The sequence below is a fragment of the Pseudorasbora parva genome, chromosome 16, assembly GCF_024679245.1.
Source record: "Pseudorasbora parva isolate DD20220531a chromosome 16, ASM2467924v1, whole genome shotgun sequence".
NCBI lineage: Eukaryota > Metazoa > Chordata > Actinopteri > Cypriniformes > Gobionidae > Pseudorasbora > Pseudorasbora parva.
The window spans coordinates 30,406,477-30,427,540 of NC_090187.1; the positions used below are offsets into that span (position 1 = coordinate 30,406,477).

Here is a 21,064-nt window from a genome sequence, read left to right on the forward strand (position 1 = left end):
ATACCTTTATTTGCGCACACAAACACATACATTACATGCATGTTAGGTTTTGGTATCCTTTTGGGGACTCCATACAGACGTGTTTTTATACTATTCTCCATCCCCTAAACCTACCCACCACAGATTTTTGTTGCATTTTTACATTTAAAATAAAAGCCCAATTTAGTATGTTTATTAATCCACTGGCTGGACCCTACAATGTAGATGATCTCAGGTTTTACTATGGTGGCATTTGGTCCTCACATTGTAGGTTAAACAAGTACACACGGACACACACACTCGCGAGGAAGTAACACAGGGTCACATGAGCTCTGAAGGTCACCTTCACAACTTTGCCAACAGCCTGTAGCTTCAGGAAACATACATAGAGGAACAATAGTAGTACATTATCTGCACTCACGCACATATACCCTGACACCCTCCATGTCAAGTTCAATGATTAACTGCAAAGATAAAGAGAAGGCAGGTCTGCTTAAACTGCAAAGAGGAAGATATGAGCTAGAAATATAGACACAGGAAAAGGACAGGAAAGACAAGTCAGTCCACTACAGCTACTCATTGCATTTACATGGAGGAGAGAACTGGACAGCCAAGGAAGATTGAACTAAATGATGGCACATGCATGCCACTGCTGGGACTTGGAACATGGAAGCCAGAGGTAGTATTCCATTTCTACAATGGCCTCATACTAACCAAACACGCACACACGCACGCACGCACGCACGCACACACACACACACACACACACACACACACACACACACACACACACACACACACACACACACACACACACACACACACACACAGGTTTAATTAAGATCAATCTGAAAACTTTGTAACATTGAAATTACTCTCAGATAAACATTCGGATGAACCTAAATAGGGGTAGGGGGCATTATGGGGCTAGTCACATTGGCAAGTTGAACTATAAGTTGCTAAAATGCTAGCTGTTGGTTTCAATTATTTTAATGATAATAATATACAATAATAATAATAATGCTATTCAATGACAGGTATCCATGGTGACAATAACATGTATGTTATATCACTCTATGTGTAAATGTGTTATTATATAAATTACCAACGAATTAATAACACATAAGTTAATATATTTATTATTAAGTGTTCTTTTTTTCCTGAGGATGTTCATTTTGTTTAGTTTTTACTTGTTTTCATTTTGTGATTTTTTGTTTCTTAAAACATTACCAACATGCATTGGACTCTTTCAGGACCAGAGGACAACCATCTTGTAATTTTTAACAGTGTAATAACGGCATGTTATCATATGCAACAGAAACTAGTAATGATTTAATGTTTTACAACATGGTGAACAGACCACTGGCACAGATATGTGTCAAAGGGCAGCTGAGGCAGCGATTGCTGCTGGATATCGGCATATAGACACAGCATACTGCTACCGGAATGAGACTGAGTTGGGGAAAGCCATCCAGTCCATGATACAGCAGGGCATCATCAGACGCCAAGACATGTTCATAGTCAGTAAAGTGAGTTCAAGTTATGTTGGTGATCTAAGGTGACATTTAAAAGGCGAAAAAACATCATACATGCAACAACGATGCCTCTCTTTTCCAGCTGTGGGGTACTCACCATGCTGCTGAAGACATTCCAGTATGCTTAAATAAATCTTTAAATGACCTTCAGCTAGACTACCTGGACTTGTACCTAGTGCACTTTCCAGTAGGACTAAAGGTAATACAAGGATCAGTGCCCTCAAAATTCTTTGGACCCTTAAAGGAACACTCCACCGTTTTTAGAAATAGGGCTTATTCAACTTCCTTCCTACATTTAGATATGTGGGCAAAATAAATGCATTTTTGTCTCAGTGCATTCATGGTTTTAGTTTGGCAGGGTCACCGCTAGCTTATAGCTTAGCATAATGAATGGAATCCTATGTTGCCAGCTAGCATGTCCAGAGTAAAAGTGATCAAAAAAAAAAAAAAAAAAACCCACCAACCTCATTACTTTTTGTGGCCTGCATATTCACAACGAGTAAAAATGGCAATGCAAATTAAGACTAGGCGATTTCCAGATATTGATTTGGGACTCTTTTATGGGGAAGCACAGGCGAAACACTGCTACTTGAACGCAGAGATATCACGGCTCTCATCCTCACGTCCTCCAGCTGTACCTTAAAGGGTTACTTCAGCAATTAGCATATGGCTTTGTATCAGTAGAAACCCTGGAGTATAATCAAAAGATTGTGCTTACCCCCATCATATCCCCCTGAGACAAGAGATTTATGCATTTTATTTCTGGAAAAATTCCTCCTATGATGCAAATTGACGATATTTGTGTCATCTTTGAAATTTTTGGCCAGAGGCTAAAGACTACAGCCAGCAGAGGGAGCTATTTCCACATGTTTTCAACCCGCACATGAGGGATGTTAGATTACACTCACAGCCCAGCTCGCAGCTGCAGGCATTAATTTAAATGGATGCGTTTTAACTTCTCAAATTAATTTCTATGAAAGTTAAGCTTCCAAAGGCATGAATTGAACACACGTTGTGAATGTATGCCGTGAATGTGGTTGCGATTACCTCATCAGCTAATTTATGATGTTAAATGTAATCTGACTCCTGCAGCGTTAGCGCTGTGAGACTCATGCACCCGGCGACTCGATCGTTATATTGAACAGACACGTTCAGTATTTAATTGTAGTGTCTGTTGACTCTGTTCTCTAACTCAGTAATCCAGTAGTAGTGGCTTTGGGAATGGCCTCACAGTGTAGCAAAACATTCTGCGAATTGTAGTCTTTCATCCCCATGAGACAAAAATACATTTTCTGTTCTCAGTCTAGAAGGCACCAAATTCAAAGATAATTTCACATTTCTACTACAATAATGACAAAATTTAAATACAGATTCATCTTTCCAGCGCTGAAGTACTCCTTTAAGCGATCACAATGTGTTGCGTGATATCTCTGCGCCCAAGAAGCAGTGCTTCAACTGTGCTTCCCCATAATATAGTCCCAAAACAATATCTGCCTAGGAAATCGCTTAGTCTTAATCTGAATTGCTATTTGTACTCGTTGTGAATACGCAGGCCACAAGAAGTAATTAGGTGGTTGTTTTTTTAAATCACTTTTACTCAGGACATGCTAGCTGGCAACATAGGATTCCATTCATTATGCTAAGCTAAGCTAGCGACGACCCTGCCAAATTAAAACGATGCATGCACTGAGACAAAACTGCATTTGCCCACATATCTAAATGTAGGAAAGAAGTTGAATAAGCCTTATTTCTAAAAGCGGTGGAGTGTTCCTTTAAGTCACACTTAAAAATAATGTATATCATTTTGATTTATTTAATAAATGTGAATTATTTATGTAGATAGATAGATAGATAGATAGATAGATAGATAGATAGATAGATAGATAGATAGATAGATAGATAGATAGATAGATAGATAGATAGATAGATAGATAGATAGATAGATAGATAGATAGATTTGTTTAAAATAAATGTCATTAATCCATTTTTAGTGTGATTTAAGTGCCCAAATAGCCTCCTTTTACTTCTTTATATAAATAACAATATCAACATAAATCTTAGGCTTCCAAACATAGTTTGCTTACTAGAGTGTTCAGTTTCTTACAGTTAAACTTGAATGATGTAGTCTTAGGATCAGTTACTGTTTTTAATAAACTTTCTTATGTTAAAGTATACTAATTGTTTGCTTAATAATAACTTACAGAAAGTTGGCGATGAGCTTTTCCCAGAAAAGGATGGAAAGATTCTCACAACTGACATAGACTATGTTGATGTCTGGAAGGTAGGCTAATAACTAACACTCAACATGTATATATCATATATGTTGCTAATGATGTCAAGGTATTTATAAGATGTCAAGGTATTTTCAAGTGTTTTGCCATCTGTTTCAGGGAATGGAAGCTCTGAAAGCCACAGGAAAGGTGAAAAGTATCGGTGTGTCTAACTTCACAGTCGAGCAACTGGAGAGATTGCTATATGTGGCCAAAATCCCACCTGCTGTTAATCAGGTGCATCATGTACATCATATGATTGTTTACCAAGTTGTAGATCAAATGAGGTTTGGGTTCAGGCCAAGTCACATGACATTCTACATTCAAAATGATGCGTTTTTATGGCAACACTATCAATGGCAAAATTAATCTGCTGTAGTCATGTCAGCTAGACTGGGTTAACCCAGCTTGATCTGCCGGCGATTTGATTTCGTCCTGCAGCTCAGGCTGGAAACCTGTACATACTTTTATCTTGGTTCTGTTACAAACCGACTTATCAACCTGCTTATCATCCATTGCTATTGGTGGGTTTAACACAATGACGGATAGAGAAGCGATGGACTGTTGGTCTGATTGGTTGAAGGACTATCCAATTGCTTACAGTCATTTGAACTATGCTCGTTGATCACGCCTCTTGTGCAGTAAAAACACAGCAGACTCCCCAGTTTACAAGCTACAATTTTGGATTTTAAGTTTAAGAGGACATTAATGCTTTTTACAAGTAGGAATTATGGAATTTCCGTGCAACATTGTAACAACATTGTAAATAGCTATTTGTATATCAACAGGTAGAGCTCCATCCTTACCTAGTTCAGTCTGACTTGATTGACTACTGTAAGTCTAAGAACATTGCTTTAACAGCCTACAGTCCATTCGGATCACCTGGGAGACCCTTAGAATTGTAAGTTTAAACTATATAAGAGTACAAAGACATTCAATGTAAATAAGCTTCAAATCTCACCAAAACCGCAAATGAGAACATTGGGAACGACAAGTTCAGTAAAAAAACATTTCTCATATGTTATATAACTTGAACATCAGATATATATTTTATACAATTCTTTTTTTTTTCTTTTTTTTTCATTTCCTTACCTCTGCAGCCAAACAGGAGATACAGATCCCATTAAATTACTAGAAGATTCTGTTGTTGGGGATATTGCCAAGAAGCACAGACGGACCCCTGCACAGGTCATACCTTTCTATGATTACAAGTATCATATTTCACCTTATCATTATCCTAGTTTTCTCTTTTTTGGGTTTTAATGTTGGATCTAATTGTCCTGCAGGTTCTGTTGAGGTACCATGTTCAGCAAAACATTGTAGTGATCCCGAAGAGCATGAAACCCCACCATATTTTGGAGAACACAAAGGTAAACGTCAGAATATTCAATTTATTCCAAAATTACATAACATTACTTCTAATGATGTCAGCTGTTACCTTTAACCATTCATTCAAGCAAAATATTAAGTGATAAACAGTGGACCTAAGAAACAATTGTACATTTTCCAGTCACATTTTCATCAAACTGCGGGTGTTTTTAAATACTGTAAAACGATGAACTATTATCCCTATGATATGTCTTTGTGCAGATATTTGATTTTACTCTAGATGAAGAGGATATGAATGCTCTAAAGTCTCTAAATCGAGGCTGGAGGTCCTGCATCATTACTCAGTAAGAGAATATTATATTCAATTTTTTTAATAGTATGTAAAAAAAAAAAAAGCATATGCAACTGTAAACACTACAAAAATTAGGTCCACAGTAGCATAAGTTTCAAAAATAACTGTTATTTTGTATTTAAGCAATTTTGAATGAAAACGTCTTAACTTATGAAATCAAGATGTTAAAAATGCAGCTGATATTCCTTCCAAACGATTCTTTTGGAAATGGAAAGTTGCACTGTGGGATGCAGTATTATAGACTTACTGTAGTATACTGCATTTCGGCAAATAGTTGATAATGTGGGTGTTTTGTTCATACAGAAAATTCAAAAAATGTGAATTGTATACTTACTAAATACTGTAAAAACAAACATGGCTAACATGCCGTTAACTGGATGGTGTTGTTGCTCCTCAGATTGGAACCACATCCCTTCTACCCTTTCAAGTGAAATGCTGTTAGTCTTGGATGACTAAGAGAACATGCACTAGAGAAAAATGCTGTTTTTGATCGTTAGGTTAGGTTCAGATATTCATATGTGCATAGATAAACTACGACATTGGAATAAAATGTTTTGAAAAGCACTCACAGATGTCATTAAAGGCACACACTACTGTTTAAAAGTTTGAGGTTGGTAAGATTTTTAAATATATTTCTGAAAAAAGTCTCTTATGCTCACAAAGCTATATTTATTTGATCTAAAAATGTAATGTAATTTGGCAAAGTCTTCAGTGTCACATGATCCTTCAGAAATCATTCTAATATGCCGATTTGATGATTATTTCTTAGTATTAACAATGTTGAAAACAGCCATGCTGTTTAATATATTTTACAGAATTCAAGATACATATTTTCAGCATTCTTTGATGAATAGAAATGTCAAAAGAACAGCATTTATTTCATTCAAATATTTTGTAATATTATAAATCTTTTCATTTTGTTCAAATCAATTTAATGTTTCCTTGCTGAAAAAGGTATAATTTATTTTAACTTAGCCTACTGACCCCGAACTATTGAATGATAATGAAAATCTCACCCAAAAAATAACACAAAAACAGTGGAAACAGTCATGTAAAATGGTCACTTCAGAATGTTTTAATTGTAACTGAGAACTCCAAAAAAGTTTGTAACAAAAACTACAATATTAGCTTGTGCTTTTCAACTTCAATTCATAGCCTAACATCTCACAGTATCTCCTGCTGACCTCTTTTCCAAAAGATCTGAGAAACAGCCAATGGCATCGGTCTTATGACAACCCTCATTCACAAAGTCAATTCTCTCATAAAAGTGTTCTTCAGATCACTTTGTGGAATTCAATAAGGTGCCCCAGACAATCACCTGTGCTGCTCTTGGGTGGAATTCTGTTTGTCTCTCTCTGTGTGACCCTCTATACTGTTGGTTTGCTGGTTTCTGACAAGGCACACACATGCTGAAGCTCCAGCAATATGCTTCGGTAGATTTGGACCCAAGACCCACTGGCCCTTGTCGGGATCAAAGACTTGAGTGCCCTGAGAAAAGTCCATGGCCTCCCAGGTGTACCCTCCCAGAACGTAGATCTTTCCATCCAAGACCGCCACCCCTGCCTCACTGTTAGGATACCTGAGTGGGCCTATCTTGGTCCATTGATCTGTCTGCGGGTCAAAGGCCTCCACTCCCAACACGTCAAAACGCTCCATGCTGTCCTCATGGTCATCACTGCCCCCGATGACATAGATTCTGTCCTCCAGAGACGCCATAGAGTGCCAGCCTCGTGCCAAGACCATGGCCTGTCGTTCTGTCCACGTGTCCGCAGTTTTAGGGTCATAACTTAGCATGTCTCGTCTGTATGGCCCGATCTGGTAATCATGACCCCCAGAGATGTAGACAATGCCCTTGTGAATAGTCCCCGCATGACCATATGTAAATCTATGAAAGAAGATTTAAGAAAAACATTTTAGGGTTGTTTGCAAGATAAGTTTTTATAATAACATTTGACACTTTTTCTTTAATTGAACGTAAGAAAGGATGAGATTTGAGGCATTTTTATGGTGTTTTTTGTGTGAATATTGTTGTAGATTTTCAGCCCCAATAAATTATCTTTATGATCTACAGTGGAAAGAAAATCCTATGTTAATAAATCACATGAACATGAGTGTGGTGCTTTTTTAATTTATTTTTGTGACAAAAGTACCGTACACTACTGTTCAGAAATGTCATGTTTTTGAAAGAATTCTCTTTATGCCAACCAAATCTGCATTTATTTGATTATTCATTTATTTTTATATTACTTTTTTCTCTGTGATGGCAAAGCTGAGTTTTCAGCAACCACAACTCAAGTCTTCAGTGTCACACGATCCTTAAGAAATTGTTTTAATATACTGATTTTGTGCTTAAGAAACATGTATTGTTATCAATGATGAAGTATTTTTTAAATGAATAGTTTAGTTTTTAACTGTGACACATTTTAATCAAAATTCTTTGATGAACAGAAGTCAAATAAAATATAAATCTCCTTAAGTAATGTTACTGACCCTAAACTTTGAACAGTAGTGTACAATTCAAAGTTTATAGCCACATAAACTGGTACAATGGTATGAAAAAAAAAAAAAAAAAAAAAAGAAGAAAAAAAAAATACAACCTTGGCAATCCTGCAACATAAGCCCAGTAGTCCTCAGCAGGATGATACACTTCAACAGAAGACAAAGCACCGCTATCATTCCGTCCCCCAACAGCTATAAGACAGTCTCCCATGGTTCCAAGAAAGAAATCCACACGCCGCTGGTTCATAGGGGCACCCTGCAGATCAGCAGATCACTTGGATTAACATTCAAACTCTGGCACAATTCTCTTCTTGTCTCATGCTTGGGGACAGTTTTTATTTTATTTTATTTTTTATAACCACTTAAATTGACATTTTATATCTTTATCTATATTGTCGTTTCAATAAAAATGAAAGCTCCAATGATAATTGTGACTTCAGTCTCCCACACCTATCATCCGATTGGGCTACCCATTTCTTCTCCCTGCAATTACACATCTTTTGAATATCATGCCATTACTGTTACTAAACTTGCCAAACTTCATCTTATTGTCATCTAGCGGCCACAAGGTCATCTAGGCAACTTCCTGGAAGAGCTGCACGTGCTGCTGTGCTGTCCTCTTCTCCGGAAGTTTCACCTAGACAAACCTCAAGTGCCTGATTTTCTAACTCTTCTAGCCTTGTTCGACCTCACAACACCGCACACCCCTGCGACACACATAAGCCACATTTCCACTGCAGGAATTTGGAACTTTGGGTGGTACTCTGTGTGTTTTGACCGCAGGGACAAGGGTCTAAATGAAGTTCAAGGTAAAAATCTTCCCCTCATAAAGTCCCTGCTCGTGAGGTATTACTTTTTCAAAGTTCAGTAACTCTCGGTGTGGGATTTGGGCGCTAAAGATGATGGCCAACGACAAGGATTAGGCTTTATTAAAGGGTTACTTCAGCGATTAGCATATGGCTTTGTATCAGTAGAAACCCTGGAGTATATTCAAATTATTGTGCTTTCCCCCCTCATATCTCCCTGAGACGAGAGATTTATGCATTTTATTTCTGGAAAAATTCCTCCTATGATGCAAATTGACGATTTTTGCATCATAGGAGGAATGTTTGCCCAGAGGCTAAAGACTACAGCCAGCAGAGGGAGCTATTTCCGCATGTTTTGAATCCGCGCATGGGGGATGGGCGGTCACACTCAGCTTGCAGGGAGAGCTCAGCAGGCAGCTACAGGATAATTTAAACGGAGCTATGGTGAGCAATGTAAGTCTTTTAACTTCTCAAATTAATTTCTATGAAAGTTAAGCTTGCAAAGGCATGAACTGAAACGCGCCAGACTGAACTCGCGTTATGAATTTATGCCGCGAGTGTAGTCGCGATTACCTCAGCTCTCATCACTCCTGCAGTTAGTGCTCAGTGCTGTGATATACTCGCGCGGTGACTCACTCATTATATTGAACAGACACGTTCAGTTTTTAATTGTAGTGTCTTCTCTAACTCAGTAGCTAATGAAGTTGGTGGCGTTGGGAATGGCCTCACAGGGCAGCGAAGCATTCTGGGAATTGTAGTCTTTCATCCCCATGGGACAAAAATACATTTTCTGTCTTTTCTCAGTCTAGAAGTCACCAAATTCAAAAATAATTTCACATTTATACTGCATTGATGACCCAGTTTAAATACAGATTCATCTTCCCAGCGCTGAAGTACCCCTTTAAGCTTATTTGCGTGCAGTCCTCACCGGAATAATTTGCCAAATCTTCACGGTACTTTAGACCACGATGGAAATGCAGACAGCACAAGGTCTGGGGGAAAAGGTTCCAAGAGGTTCGAAAACAAACGCGCAATGCTGCGTTCCCACCGCACACGAATGACGCGAATAAATCGCGCTATTCGCGCGAAGTTGGACGCGTGAACATTTTGAATTCATTCGCGCGTGAAATTCGCTTCATTCGCGTGTGACATTAACTACAACAGATGCGAATTTGCGTCATGGGAGGGGGTTCTGCCAGGCAGTGGCAGTCGGCAGAAGGACTAGCCGAGTGAAGGCTGCTCTCACCGGGGTTGATGAGCGCTGAGCTCCGGTGATCGCCTGGGTCTCACACCTCCGAAAACACCAGATCAAATTTTCAAATAGGAGCTCTCTTAATAATAAATCACATATTTGAGCTTTAAACAACTACATTCTCGCCTGAAAAACTATTAAAACTACATTTTGTGACACAATACAGTAGTATTTTTTAATTACTTTGGCCTCTGGGTTTCCCATCCGTCACTTCACCACGTGACAGCAGTAAGCAGGCTCCTCATTGGTTAACGCGGCGCGAATATCCGCCAAAGTTCCGATTTTTCTATTTGAGCGATTCGCGTTTCGTGTGATTCACGTGATCCTTGCTGCGTCATTCGCACAAATCGCGCTATTCGCGTGTGTGCATAAAGTGTGCATTCACTTGCATACGCTCTCGGACTAAATATAAAATATCTTAAAATATGTTCTGAAGATGAACAGAGGTCTTACGGGTGTGTAACGACATTAGGGTGAGTCATTAATGACATCAATTTAATTTTTGGGTGAACTAACCCTTTAAGGTTTACAGAACTACCACTGGAACAGCAACTTTCTACTTCAATTCTTTGCTACAAGATTATACTCCCTCCTACCAGCTAAGGTCACTGAATGTGCAACATTTTGTTGCTCCTTCACAACCAGGTAAAGTAATTCCAAAACTTTCACCCTCTCTGTTCCTTTCTGGTGGAATGAACTACCAACTTCCACCTTCCAGCTAAACCATAGCAATAATCACATCTTTCAAGAAGCAGTTGAAGACACATCTCTTTCACAAGCACTTAAAGGTGTGTGAATTCTAGTGGCATCTACCGGTGGATGATGGCAATTCACAACCTCAACGCTCACACCTCCCTTTCGAAGCACATAGAGAAGCTATGGCCGACACAGGACAAAAATGTAATCGTCGGAGAGAGCAGAGAGTGACTAAAGCTCTATAGAGGAGTTTGTCCATTTAGGGCTTCTGTAGAAACATGACGGCATAAAATGGTGACTTCACTGTAAGGGGACCCGTGGTGTATGTAGATAGAAATGGCTCAATCTAGGCCGGTAATAAAAACATAATGGTAGATTATGTAAGGTCTTTATAGTGCACTCAAAACATAGTTATGTATATTATATTGCATTTCTGTCAATGTCTGTCAGAGGAACATGTCGTGGCTGATCAGGCTCAATAATAGATCATCATAAATACTACACACCTTTAAGCACCCCTTACAAATGCACTTGCACACCCACTCACAAAATAAGTATTCTCTGCATTTCTTTTCTTCTCTATTTATCCCAAAAATGTGCACATTTGAAAGCAATGCATTGTTCTTGAAGTTTGGATGAAGATTTAATTGTGTAGTAATGTAGTAATTAGCACATAAAATAAAACATAGTAATAAACGTAGTTATAAAAAATAAAATAAATACCATTTAGTCATAGTTTGCAGACCTGCTGTTGAAACTTAAATGTCAATTACTTTTTAAACTGTCAGGAGTGAAGCAAATTACCTTAACCCACAAGTTGCTTCGGGGGTCATATCGATACAGCAAATTGCTTGCAGAATCTCCCCCATTGTCCCGTGAGGAGCTCCCACCTGCAGTAAAGATAAATCCCCCCAAAACTGCAACACAGTGGTGACTCCTCTGAGCTGGCAGTTGTGTCTCGACAACCCACTTTCCTGCTTCTTCATCCAGCCAGCACACTTCGGCACTCAGCTCCTCTCCACGTTCAGACACCTCCCCTCCCACCAACAGCAGACGCTCCACACCTCCTCGAAGACCTGTGCGTGTTGTCTGGAGTATAGGTTGGGCACTCAGTCTTGTGTGGTAGCCAACTGCTTCCTCCACTAACGCCTCACAACCTGCATCTGGAGGCAGCAGGGAACGTATGGTCGGCAATATGCGACCTATGAGGTCATCCGGCGGTATGAGAGCAAAACGAATGTTGGAGAGAAGCTGCTGGGCGACCGCAAGACGTTCCGGTCTATGACTCAACCACTGTAAGGCGACCTGCAGAAGAGCTTGCTCATTCTCGTGCTGCACCTGCTCATCTGCGAGGTAAGCACAAAGCTTGGGCAGGCGCACATCTTGGAGGAACTCGGATGTGATGGAAAGCGTGGTGAAATGCTCCAGAATAAAGTGGTCTATGAAGGCGTCCAGCCGGTCTAGGCTATAAAGGAAGGCAAGCTCCTGAAGGTACAAGTAGTTGTCCTCACGTACCTCTTTCTCCAGATACTGACAACAGAAATCTACAACTCGCCACACCTGCAGCAAGTGAGCAGTTTCCAGGACGTAGTCGATGTTTCCACCATCAAGTGGTAACTCTCCACTGTACAGGAAGTCCACTACTGCTTTAACACCAACGTATGAGGCTCCCACCAGCTCTACCTCTGCCTCGTGTTCCTCTCGCATGCCCAAGGTGAACATCGCCTGGAAGTAGGGGCTGGACACTGCAAGCAAAGCCCGATGTGCAGGGATCCGCTGGTCATCGGCCACCAGAACGACATCACACAGCTGGCCATGTCGTCTTTGCTCATTTAAACCTTGAAGGAGGTAGTTAGCCTGGTCTGCCCATCGATACACCTGTTGTACATCAAAGTTAGTGCATGATAGTTTCAAGACACTTGAAATACTTTTTAAAAGTTTTGCTTAATATTAAGCATGCAGTTTTTCTTATCATACCAGTGTTTAGACTTTATACTGACACCTGGGTGCATAAGGTTTGTTAGCTAGTCATGTGACGCCAACATGGTGACCCTCATAGGGCCCAATTTACAAAGAATAAAAAGTTTTCTAGCAGACTGACGTGTCTGGAGTCTTCATCTTGTGCAAGAGCTGAAGATTTTAATATTTTTTATTTTTATTATAACTATTATTATTTAAGTGGGTAATTTATTGATGTGTGAACTTTTTTATAATTGGTTAAAAAAAAGACTAGGCGTACCTTTAACTTACTATAAAATATTGCTTTTATTAATAATGCAATTATTCAATGTCAACAAATGTTTATATTATATTATGAATTTTAATTATTATTTATAAAATAAAACAGGTGACATGATTATGCATCAGTGTTATTTTATTATTATTTCTATATTATTATAGAATGTATTAATACATTGAATTAGCTTTTATGTTTATATTTTATTTTAATTTAATTGAACAAGGTTCAACTTCAACTTTAAAAAAAAGTTAGTTTTCATTTATGATTTTTAAGTTTAAGTTTTTCATCTGATATTTATATTTTATTGCAGCTTTATTTCAGTTAATGAAAATTATTTGAATAATTTTAGTTAATAATAAAAACACTGTTATGCATACCTTTGAAGATTCACTTATTCTGTGAGAACGTGACAGACGAGATTGCTTCCCAATGTCCATTGTGCCACCTGCCATAAGACTATCTGCAAAATACCGTAACCAAAATAAATGATCAGGAGTAATCAAATGTAACCATATAATATACAATTATATAAAGTTCACAACAGTAACAGACATAGTAAAAAAAAAGACAAAGACTGAATACAAAAGAAAAGGGACATTTACACAATAACTCGTGACTACGTTTCACTCAGATTCAATTTAATTGGACATATTTTATCGATACAGCTGTGACAACAACCATATAGTCAAATGCAGATATTATTTTACCATTTTTCCATTCTTTGTCTGTATTAACTACTAATTAAATATCCGCACGCGACTATAACAAGTTATTTTGACCGTGGCACCATGAAGCTGAGTTCTCACTTCCGTGTTGACCTTTCCTTCAAAATAAAAGTCACTGTTTTGTACTCAATTTCAGACTGTAGTCTCTACATAATAATAATAATAATAATAATAATAATAATAATAAAAATAATACGGTACACGAAAGAGGCTTATTAGCTCACTGATCCTCTCCTCTATATTAAAATGTTAACGCAAAATAGTTGTAACCTATTGTGATATGAAAATAAAAGACAAACAAATGTAATATGACAAAGACAACATACTGATCTAATATTTAATATTTAAGCCTATTTTTGTTATGTTGATGATACTTTTTCTAAGACCAAATTTCTAACACCAAATCGATATGCTATACCAACAAATTTCGGCCAAAATAGCCTTTTCTGACTGGTCCGACTTACAGTTTTTCTTAAACCGACGATCACAACTCCCCAAAATCCTATAGACTTACGTTGATGAAATTTTCAAATCACAGCCAAACCCTTCAATCTTTAACTGTCAAAAATTCAAATGTAAACGCACAGAAGCGGTCATCTATCTATCTATCTATCTATCTATCTATCTATCTATCTATCTATCTATCTATCTATCTATCTATCTATCTATCTATCTATCTATCTATCTATCTATCTATCTATCCCATTAATTCATCCATCCATCCATTAGGCATAACCTATTATATGTTAAGTTTTTATGCAAAATGATATTAGTTGTTTTGAAATAATTTATTTTATTTTGAATTTCAAGGGAAAGAATTTCAAGGGAAGGAATTTGCTTCTTGCAGTCTTGCAAATAATTGTAGGATTAGGATATGATCCTAAGAAATAGCTTAATTTTCTTGATTCAAAACTAAACTTTCTATTTAATTTTGAACGTCTTGCTTCTATTCAACTATTGTAATTCTCGACGTAATTCAACCATTACCGAGAAGAGCAACGTCTGGATGAATCCAAGTCCACAAGATGGCAGAGTAGGTCAGACCAAATGTTATGCAGAACAGAACTGGGTGGATTTAATGTAACTCAATACCCAGGTTGGCCATTAGGAGGAGGTGAAAAGCTCTCTGATTCACTGGAACAGCAACCTGACAGACAAATATCACTAACGCCCATTAAGAGGCAATAGGAAATGAATCTAGTCGTGAAATTAGTTGCCTCTCCATCCCACTGAGAGAAGAGACCTTCCTGCCACACCAGCAGCCCCTCTGCCGCACTTTGGAATTTATCTGCATTTCCTATTATTCCCCCGGCTTTGTTCTGCAGTTAGTTGCGTTATCTTCCTTGCATCGTCGAAATGGCAACGCGAATTGACAAAGAGGCTTGCAGAGAGGCATACAATCTGGTGCGAGACGACAGCTCTGATATATGCTGGTGAGTGAAGCCTTGATTTGCTGGAAACGCACATCCAGATATGTGCTGTTTGGCGCGTGCTCGCGGAACTCGTTACAATGTTTCAACAATTAGATTATTTCAAATGATACATTTTTACGCTGTTTGTAATTGATTTAATGACATCAATGTTTGTGGTGCAACATGTAGGGGTGGGTCTTTTAACCCGGGGCAGTGTTTCAAAATCTAGTTTGCAGCCAACATAGGCAGCATTTTCCCCCAAAAAATGTCATGCTTGCTATATTTTGAGACACATCCAGCGTTTAACTGGTAACAGTTAAAATATGCATTTTCTTTTTAAAGGGCATCTTTTAAATATGACGGATCTACTATTGTACCAGCTGGTCACGGGACCGACTATGAAGAATTCAAGAGTCAGTGCACAGGTGAGTTGATTTTCTCTCTATTTACCTGCTTTGTGTTGGGATTAGCCTACTTTTTTAAGGGCAATTTATTACTAAATTAGTTGTTAAAGGGATCAAATGAAAGTATAATAAAGCATAATTTACTCACCACATGTTGTTCCAAGCCTGTATGGCTTCCTTTCTTCCTTCCTTGTTAGGGACTGAAGACAAACTCAGTCACCATTCACTCACAACCAGAAAAATGCAATGAAAGTGAATGGTGACTGAGGCTTACATGCTCTAACATTCCTTTTTAGTTCCACAGAAGAAGAAGAAGGAAAGAAACTCATACAGGTTTTAAAATAAAATATGACTGAGTAAATTATGTCAGAAGTTTCATTTGGGGGTGTACTGCCACTTTAAGTTCTTGCATGATAGGGAAGTAATTCATATTCCATGGTAGACCATACCAAATATGGTATATCGTACTTGTCCTAGATGACATGACATAACTAGAGGGTGAGCAACTGGTGAGATGTTAATGAAATGTTTTTACTAAATACAAGTATATTTGAATTAGTAATAAATTGATCAATAGAACTCATTGGCTTTGTATTGATATTTAATTTTATGGTTTTGGGGAATGGGGACCTAATTAGCTACTATTCTGCATGCAGTATATTTTATAACTGTCTAGCTCCACCGAGAGAATGAAGTGATGTAATTTTTTCGCCTCTCATTCTGTCATCCTTAATGAACAGAGATTTGGGCGTGGTGCTCAGTTCAGTCTCCATGAGTAGAATGTGTAGCCACTAGCAGATGTAAACTTGTACAAGTGTTGCAATACCTTGGCTTCCGCCATTGTGGCCTGACAGATGATCAAGGATGTCTTCCTTTATGGAGCAGTATCATGTTACAATAAGCTATTTTATTGCCAGGAAATACTTTTTCTTAGTATTAAAAGTTTACTTATGAAACAGAAAAGTGATTTGCGCTGTAGCTGTCCATAAACTTTTTATCCAGCAATAAATATATATTTTTTTGTAGGTTCTTGAGTAATGTTCTGTGTATATGAGTATTGCAATCCCCTCTAAAAAGCTGTAGTAGACACAGGACAAATTAAAATAGAACAGCAAAATGGGTGCTTTATAAAGAGTATCATGAAGTGTGTCAGTAGCATAATTAACTACTTTAACTTTATCATGTGGTTTTATGTGATTTCATTGCTTACATTTGTGTTCTGCTTCACTTTTCATGTTAAACTTAGCTTTTTACTTTAACACAAACTCAAAATGGGTTTTTGGGTCAAAGTGACTAAAATGATAGAGCGGGTCACGTTAATAAAACATTATACATTTAGCATAGCATTACATCTAAAGGTTATGTTTTAGGTGATGTCTAACAAGTTTAATAATTTAAAATATTTATTTTTGCTGCATCATCATAGCCTGGAAACCTGGAAGTATAGAGTACACATGTAGTCAGCACAAATACACTGACTTTCTGGAAGTAAGTTCTTCAAAAATGTGCCGCAGACACACAAAAGGAAGTAAAAGTGTGTGGAATCATTGCCACATTTCGAGGATGTATGTAGTGTTTTCACACAATCGTAAAATAAGTCCTTGCTTTCCCACTGTTGACTGTTGGCATGTTGACTCATGACAAGCACATGCTCACTTCCCAAATGGGGTTTGTTTGAGGTTTTTAGTTTTATTGGAATACAGCTCTCTATACAGGTCTCTATAATGTGACTTAGATTCATCATCCACTTTGCTCTTGAAACTTTAACAGCCAATGTGCCAAATACAACTGACAGTATTACCCATGGTTCCCTGACTTAGCTTCTTAAACCTTAAGCCCAGTTAATCAACAACAGAAAACCAGATATTATCAGTCTCAAGTAGTACCAAGGGAATTCACACGGACATTTTTCCAGGAAAGCTCTATCTATCTATCTATCTATCTATCTATCTATCTATCTATCTATCTATCTATCTATCTATCTATCTATCTATCTATCTATCTATCTATCTATCTATCTATCTATCTATCTATCTATCTATCTATCAGCTATAATTATTAGAGATAAGGAGAAGTTTCAGCAGAACTATATTCACAGATCGATAAAGAACAAAGTGCAAAGGTGTGTATCACTAAGAAGTAAAATGGTTTAGTAAGAGCTTTCTCTGCATGCTATCTCCACTGCTTTCCACATGCTATCTCTGATACTGTCTGTGTCTCAACAGAGGAACGTCAGAGTTAGGTGCGATTGGTGTTATCTTTGAATCTTGTCCCAGCGCCACTGCAATGCAGTTGTAGCACATTTGGGAGGAAGTGGCCAGCTGTTAAGCTGTGAGAGACCAGGAGTGTTACATATTATAACACTCATATCAATAGAGTCGGTTAACTAGATCACCTCCTTTTCTCACCCACTTTCTCTGTTCCTTGTTTTTCACGTGATGTCATAGAGCTTAAATTTCTCAGTCTTGTCAGACGCTCGCACGTGATGCTCTCAGATTACGTTTTATGTCATGACTTCTTTCTCTGGAAAACTAAACAATGCAATAGTGTAGATTCAAAACATTCGCTACAATGGGGACAGTGTTCATTCAAATCAAAGCTGTTTAACAACAGACAGAGTTCAGCTAAACTGGAGAGACTGTAATGAAACGCATTAATGTTAAAATTAAAGTCAACATGAAATCAAACTCAATCCTATTTACTTTCACTCGCGTTATTCTACACGAACCATTGATGCATGTTATTCAAACTTACAAACTTATTGAAAAACTTAGTGGCAAAGTGGACTTATTTTATTATGTTATATTTTTTCGTTTTTTGTGTATATCTATATATACGTGTATATGTGTGTGTGTGTGTATGTATGTATGTATGTGTGTATGTATATATATATATATATATATATATATATATATATATATATATATATATATATATATATATATATATATATATATATATACACACACACAATATTTAAAAAAAATTGTGCTGGGAAAATAAATCACAATATAAAAGTTTAAGTGTGTGTGTACTGTGTATAATTATTACAAATACACGAGGATGTGTATATATTTAAGAATTGTTTTAATATTTATATATATATATATATATATATATATATATATATATATATATATATATATATATATATATATAATATAGGCGTGTGCATTTATATATACATAATAATTATACACAGTACATGCACATATATGATGTAAACACAAACTTTTATTTTGGATGCGATTTAATTGACTAATTTTTTCCCAGCATGTATATATATAATTAATAATGAATTATGTGTTATTCAGTTTGTATATTAAATATGGTTCTTGTCTTCCAGAGTGAGGTCTGATTTATCTTAATTTAGATTTTAAATTTCTTAAAGAAACAAATGCAAATCTAGAAAATGGCATGCATCCTCCTTGATAAGGTTCCTCTTTGCTTTCTCCCTAACTTTCAGATGACGAACGTCTCTTTGGTTTTGTGAGGATCACAACGGGCGATGCCATGAGCAAGCGTGCCAAGTTCACCCTCATCACCTGGATTGGTGAGAACATCAGCGGACTGCAAAGAGCTAAGATTAGCACTGACAAGACACTGGTTAAAGACATTGTGCAGGTGGGTTTTGAGTTTTCTAATTCCCTCGCTCATGCCGTATGCAAATTCTCTGACTCAGACTTACAAAATTTGACACACCCAGGCACGCAGATCCTGTGAATGTCCATTTTCACTGTAAACAAATCGCTGCGTTCATGCAAACAATCTTACATAGTCACTCATAGTGTGTTTGCTCTCCTTTTTCCGTGCAGAACTTTGCCAAGGAGTTTATGATCAGCGATCCCCGGGAACTGGAGGAAGACTACCTCCGCAATGAGCTGAAGAAGGCAGGCGGGGCCAACTACGATGCCCAGGCCGAATAGAACTTGGGGAAGGGTTTCCATAGGGTTGGACGAGAAGGAGGGGGGAAACGTCATCTCGTACACATGCGCACACACAGACAAACACACACACACAGACAAACGCAAATATACATACCTCACCCCTATCGCCAGTCTGGCCATGGTTGATTTATCTACTGTATTGTGCATCATCTCAATGTCATCTCTGCTAGTGCTATGAGGTTATCTTTTTTTCAGGGGCATTTTTGTAACTAATACGTTTCTGAGAATGCTCCTCTGGCTAAGAGTTGTCATCACTGTGATACGCTTCCATAATCAATGGAGAGCATACGAGTCCAGCATTGTTTTCTAAGGGGTTTATTATGACTCTTCATCTCCCCGCTGACTCCTCTAATACAGACCACTGTGTTTACTGTCTCAATCTCCCATGGAGAGGGAGACATCATGGAATGTGTGCATTTGTGTATGTGTGTGTTTGCAGACACTGCACTGTGACTGGCTAACTTGCATGCAGGGGGTGGAGTCTCAAAGGATCTCGTAGCCCTGATTGGCTGTTTGTCTCCATCCAACCAAGGAGAAGCCTTTTCTCTAGTGTAGCCTTCATTTTGGAGTAAATTAAAACACCCAAAAAATGTATTTTTTTTTTTTTTTTTAAGTAGGTTTAATTTACATTAAAAATACAATATGTGGTTCTTCCTTTACAATAAAAATGCCTCCCGAGCCAAGACAAGAAATAAGATGGTCACAAAAGCAATCATGTCAGAATAAAATTGTTGTTTTTTCAAGCAGCTTGTCCTTGTGTATTATATTTTGCTTTGCGATTACTCTTTGACGTTATTGCGCTGCGGGTTGGCCTCTGCCCCGCTTAGGTAATGGAAGCCGCTTGCCATGGCATTACTCCTCTGCATGAATGCTAACAATCCCAAGGGGCTTATGGGGGAGTCCCAGGGGTTGTCATGGCCACCGCTGTGGTCAGGCTTCTTCACGCCAAGCTGCTCTGCTCCAAAGGCTGTCAATAATGGTCTCTCCTCTCCCCCTCAAAACCTTTCTCACCCCCTTTCCCCTGTTGTAACCTCCTTTCTCCTCCTCCTCGTCTCTCTTCTTACTCTCCCTGCCTTGCATTTAGTCCAACAGATGTGGGTCCAACTTCTTCCAGGCTGCTTTTATGACGCTGAGTTTTGGTACTACAGATAGACGTGAGGCAGGAATGTAGACGCTGAAATTGGGGCCTGTGGATGATCTGCGTGTGTGTTAATAGTTGGTTAAATTGGGTCAGTAGATCTAAGTATTGCTAAGTGCAGGTTTTCCATTGTTTATGCTAAAGACATGAACGATATGAGAGATGTTATTTTACTTTTCAAAGACATAGAATATGCATTTTGTTTAATGCTTTGGTATTGTTAAGGATGTATATTGTACATTTTCTGTTTTTTTGGTAACTAACTAGACTTTTGCCTCAATAAACTCCTAATTACTGCTTACTAATGGATAATAGGGTAGTTGTTAAATTTGGCTGTTGGGTAGGATTAAGGGATGTAGAATAGTGTCATATTCAGTAAAGCATTAATATGTGCTGAATGACTAATAATATGTGCCTTAATGACTAATAAACATGACTAACACTTTTATTTAGCAATAAAAGATTTTATTTATTAAGTTGA

General features: G+C 37.8%; 3 protein-coding genes across 4 annotated transcripts; 2 read left to right on the plus strand and 1 right to left on the minus strand.

Annotated features, from left to right (window-relative positions):
- Positions 1-341: 341 nt before the first annotated feature.
- On the plus strand, positions 342-6,368 carry zgc:56622 (uncharacterized protein LOC326033 homolog). The gene is made up of 10 exons (XM_067420236.1): positions 342-658; positions 1,338-1,508; positions 1,597-1,713; positions 3,718-3,795; positions 3,905-4,021; positions 4,573-4,685; positions 4,885-4,972; positions 5,071-5,154; positions 5,375-5,457; positions 5,863-6,368. The coding sequence occupies exons 1-10, from the start codon at positions 569-571 to the stop codon at positions 5,894-5,896; spliced, it is 975 nt and encodes a 324-aa protein (XP_067276337.1). The 5' UTR covers positions 342-568; the 3' UTR covers positions 5,897-6,368.
- A 149-nt stretch (positions 6,369-6,517) lies between these two features.
- klhl36 (kelch-like family member 36) lies at positions 6,518-18,279 on the minus strand. Of its 2 annotated transcripts, none has more exons than XM_067420235.1 (5): positions 15,647-18,279; positions 13,335-13,417; positions 11,523-12,596; positions 8,063-8,220; positions 6,518-7,350 (listed from the first exon to the last, which is right to left on the minus strand). In XM_067420235.1, exons 2-5 carry the CDS (start codon positions 13,407-13,409, stop codon positions 6,780-6,782), a joined length of 1,878 nt encoding a protein of 625 aa, XP_067276336.1. In that variant the 5' UTR covers positions 13,410-13,417; positions 15,647-18,279; the 3' UTR covers positions 6,518-6,779. The 2 variants fall into 2 exon arrangements, with proteins under 2 accessions (XP_067276336.1, XP_067276335.1); XM_067420234.1 differs by lacking the exon at positions 15,647-18,279 and adding an exon at positions 13,665-13,775.
- On the plus strand, positions 14,814-20,188 carry cotl1 (coactosin-like F-actin binding protein 1). The gene is made up of 4 exons (XM_067420237.1): positions 14,814-15,115; positions 15,437-15,519; positions 18,965-19,122; positions 19,314-20,188. Exons 1-4 carry the CDS (start codon positions 15,039-15,041, stop codon positions 19,422-19,424), a joined length of 429 nt encoding a protein of 142 aa, XP_067276338.1. The 5' UTR covers positions 14,814-15,038; the 3' UTR covers positions 19,425-20,188.
- Positions 20,189-21,064: the final 876 nt, after the last annotated feature.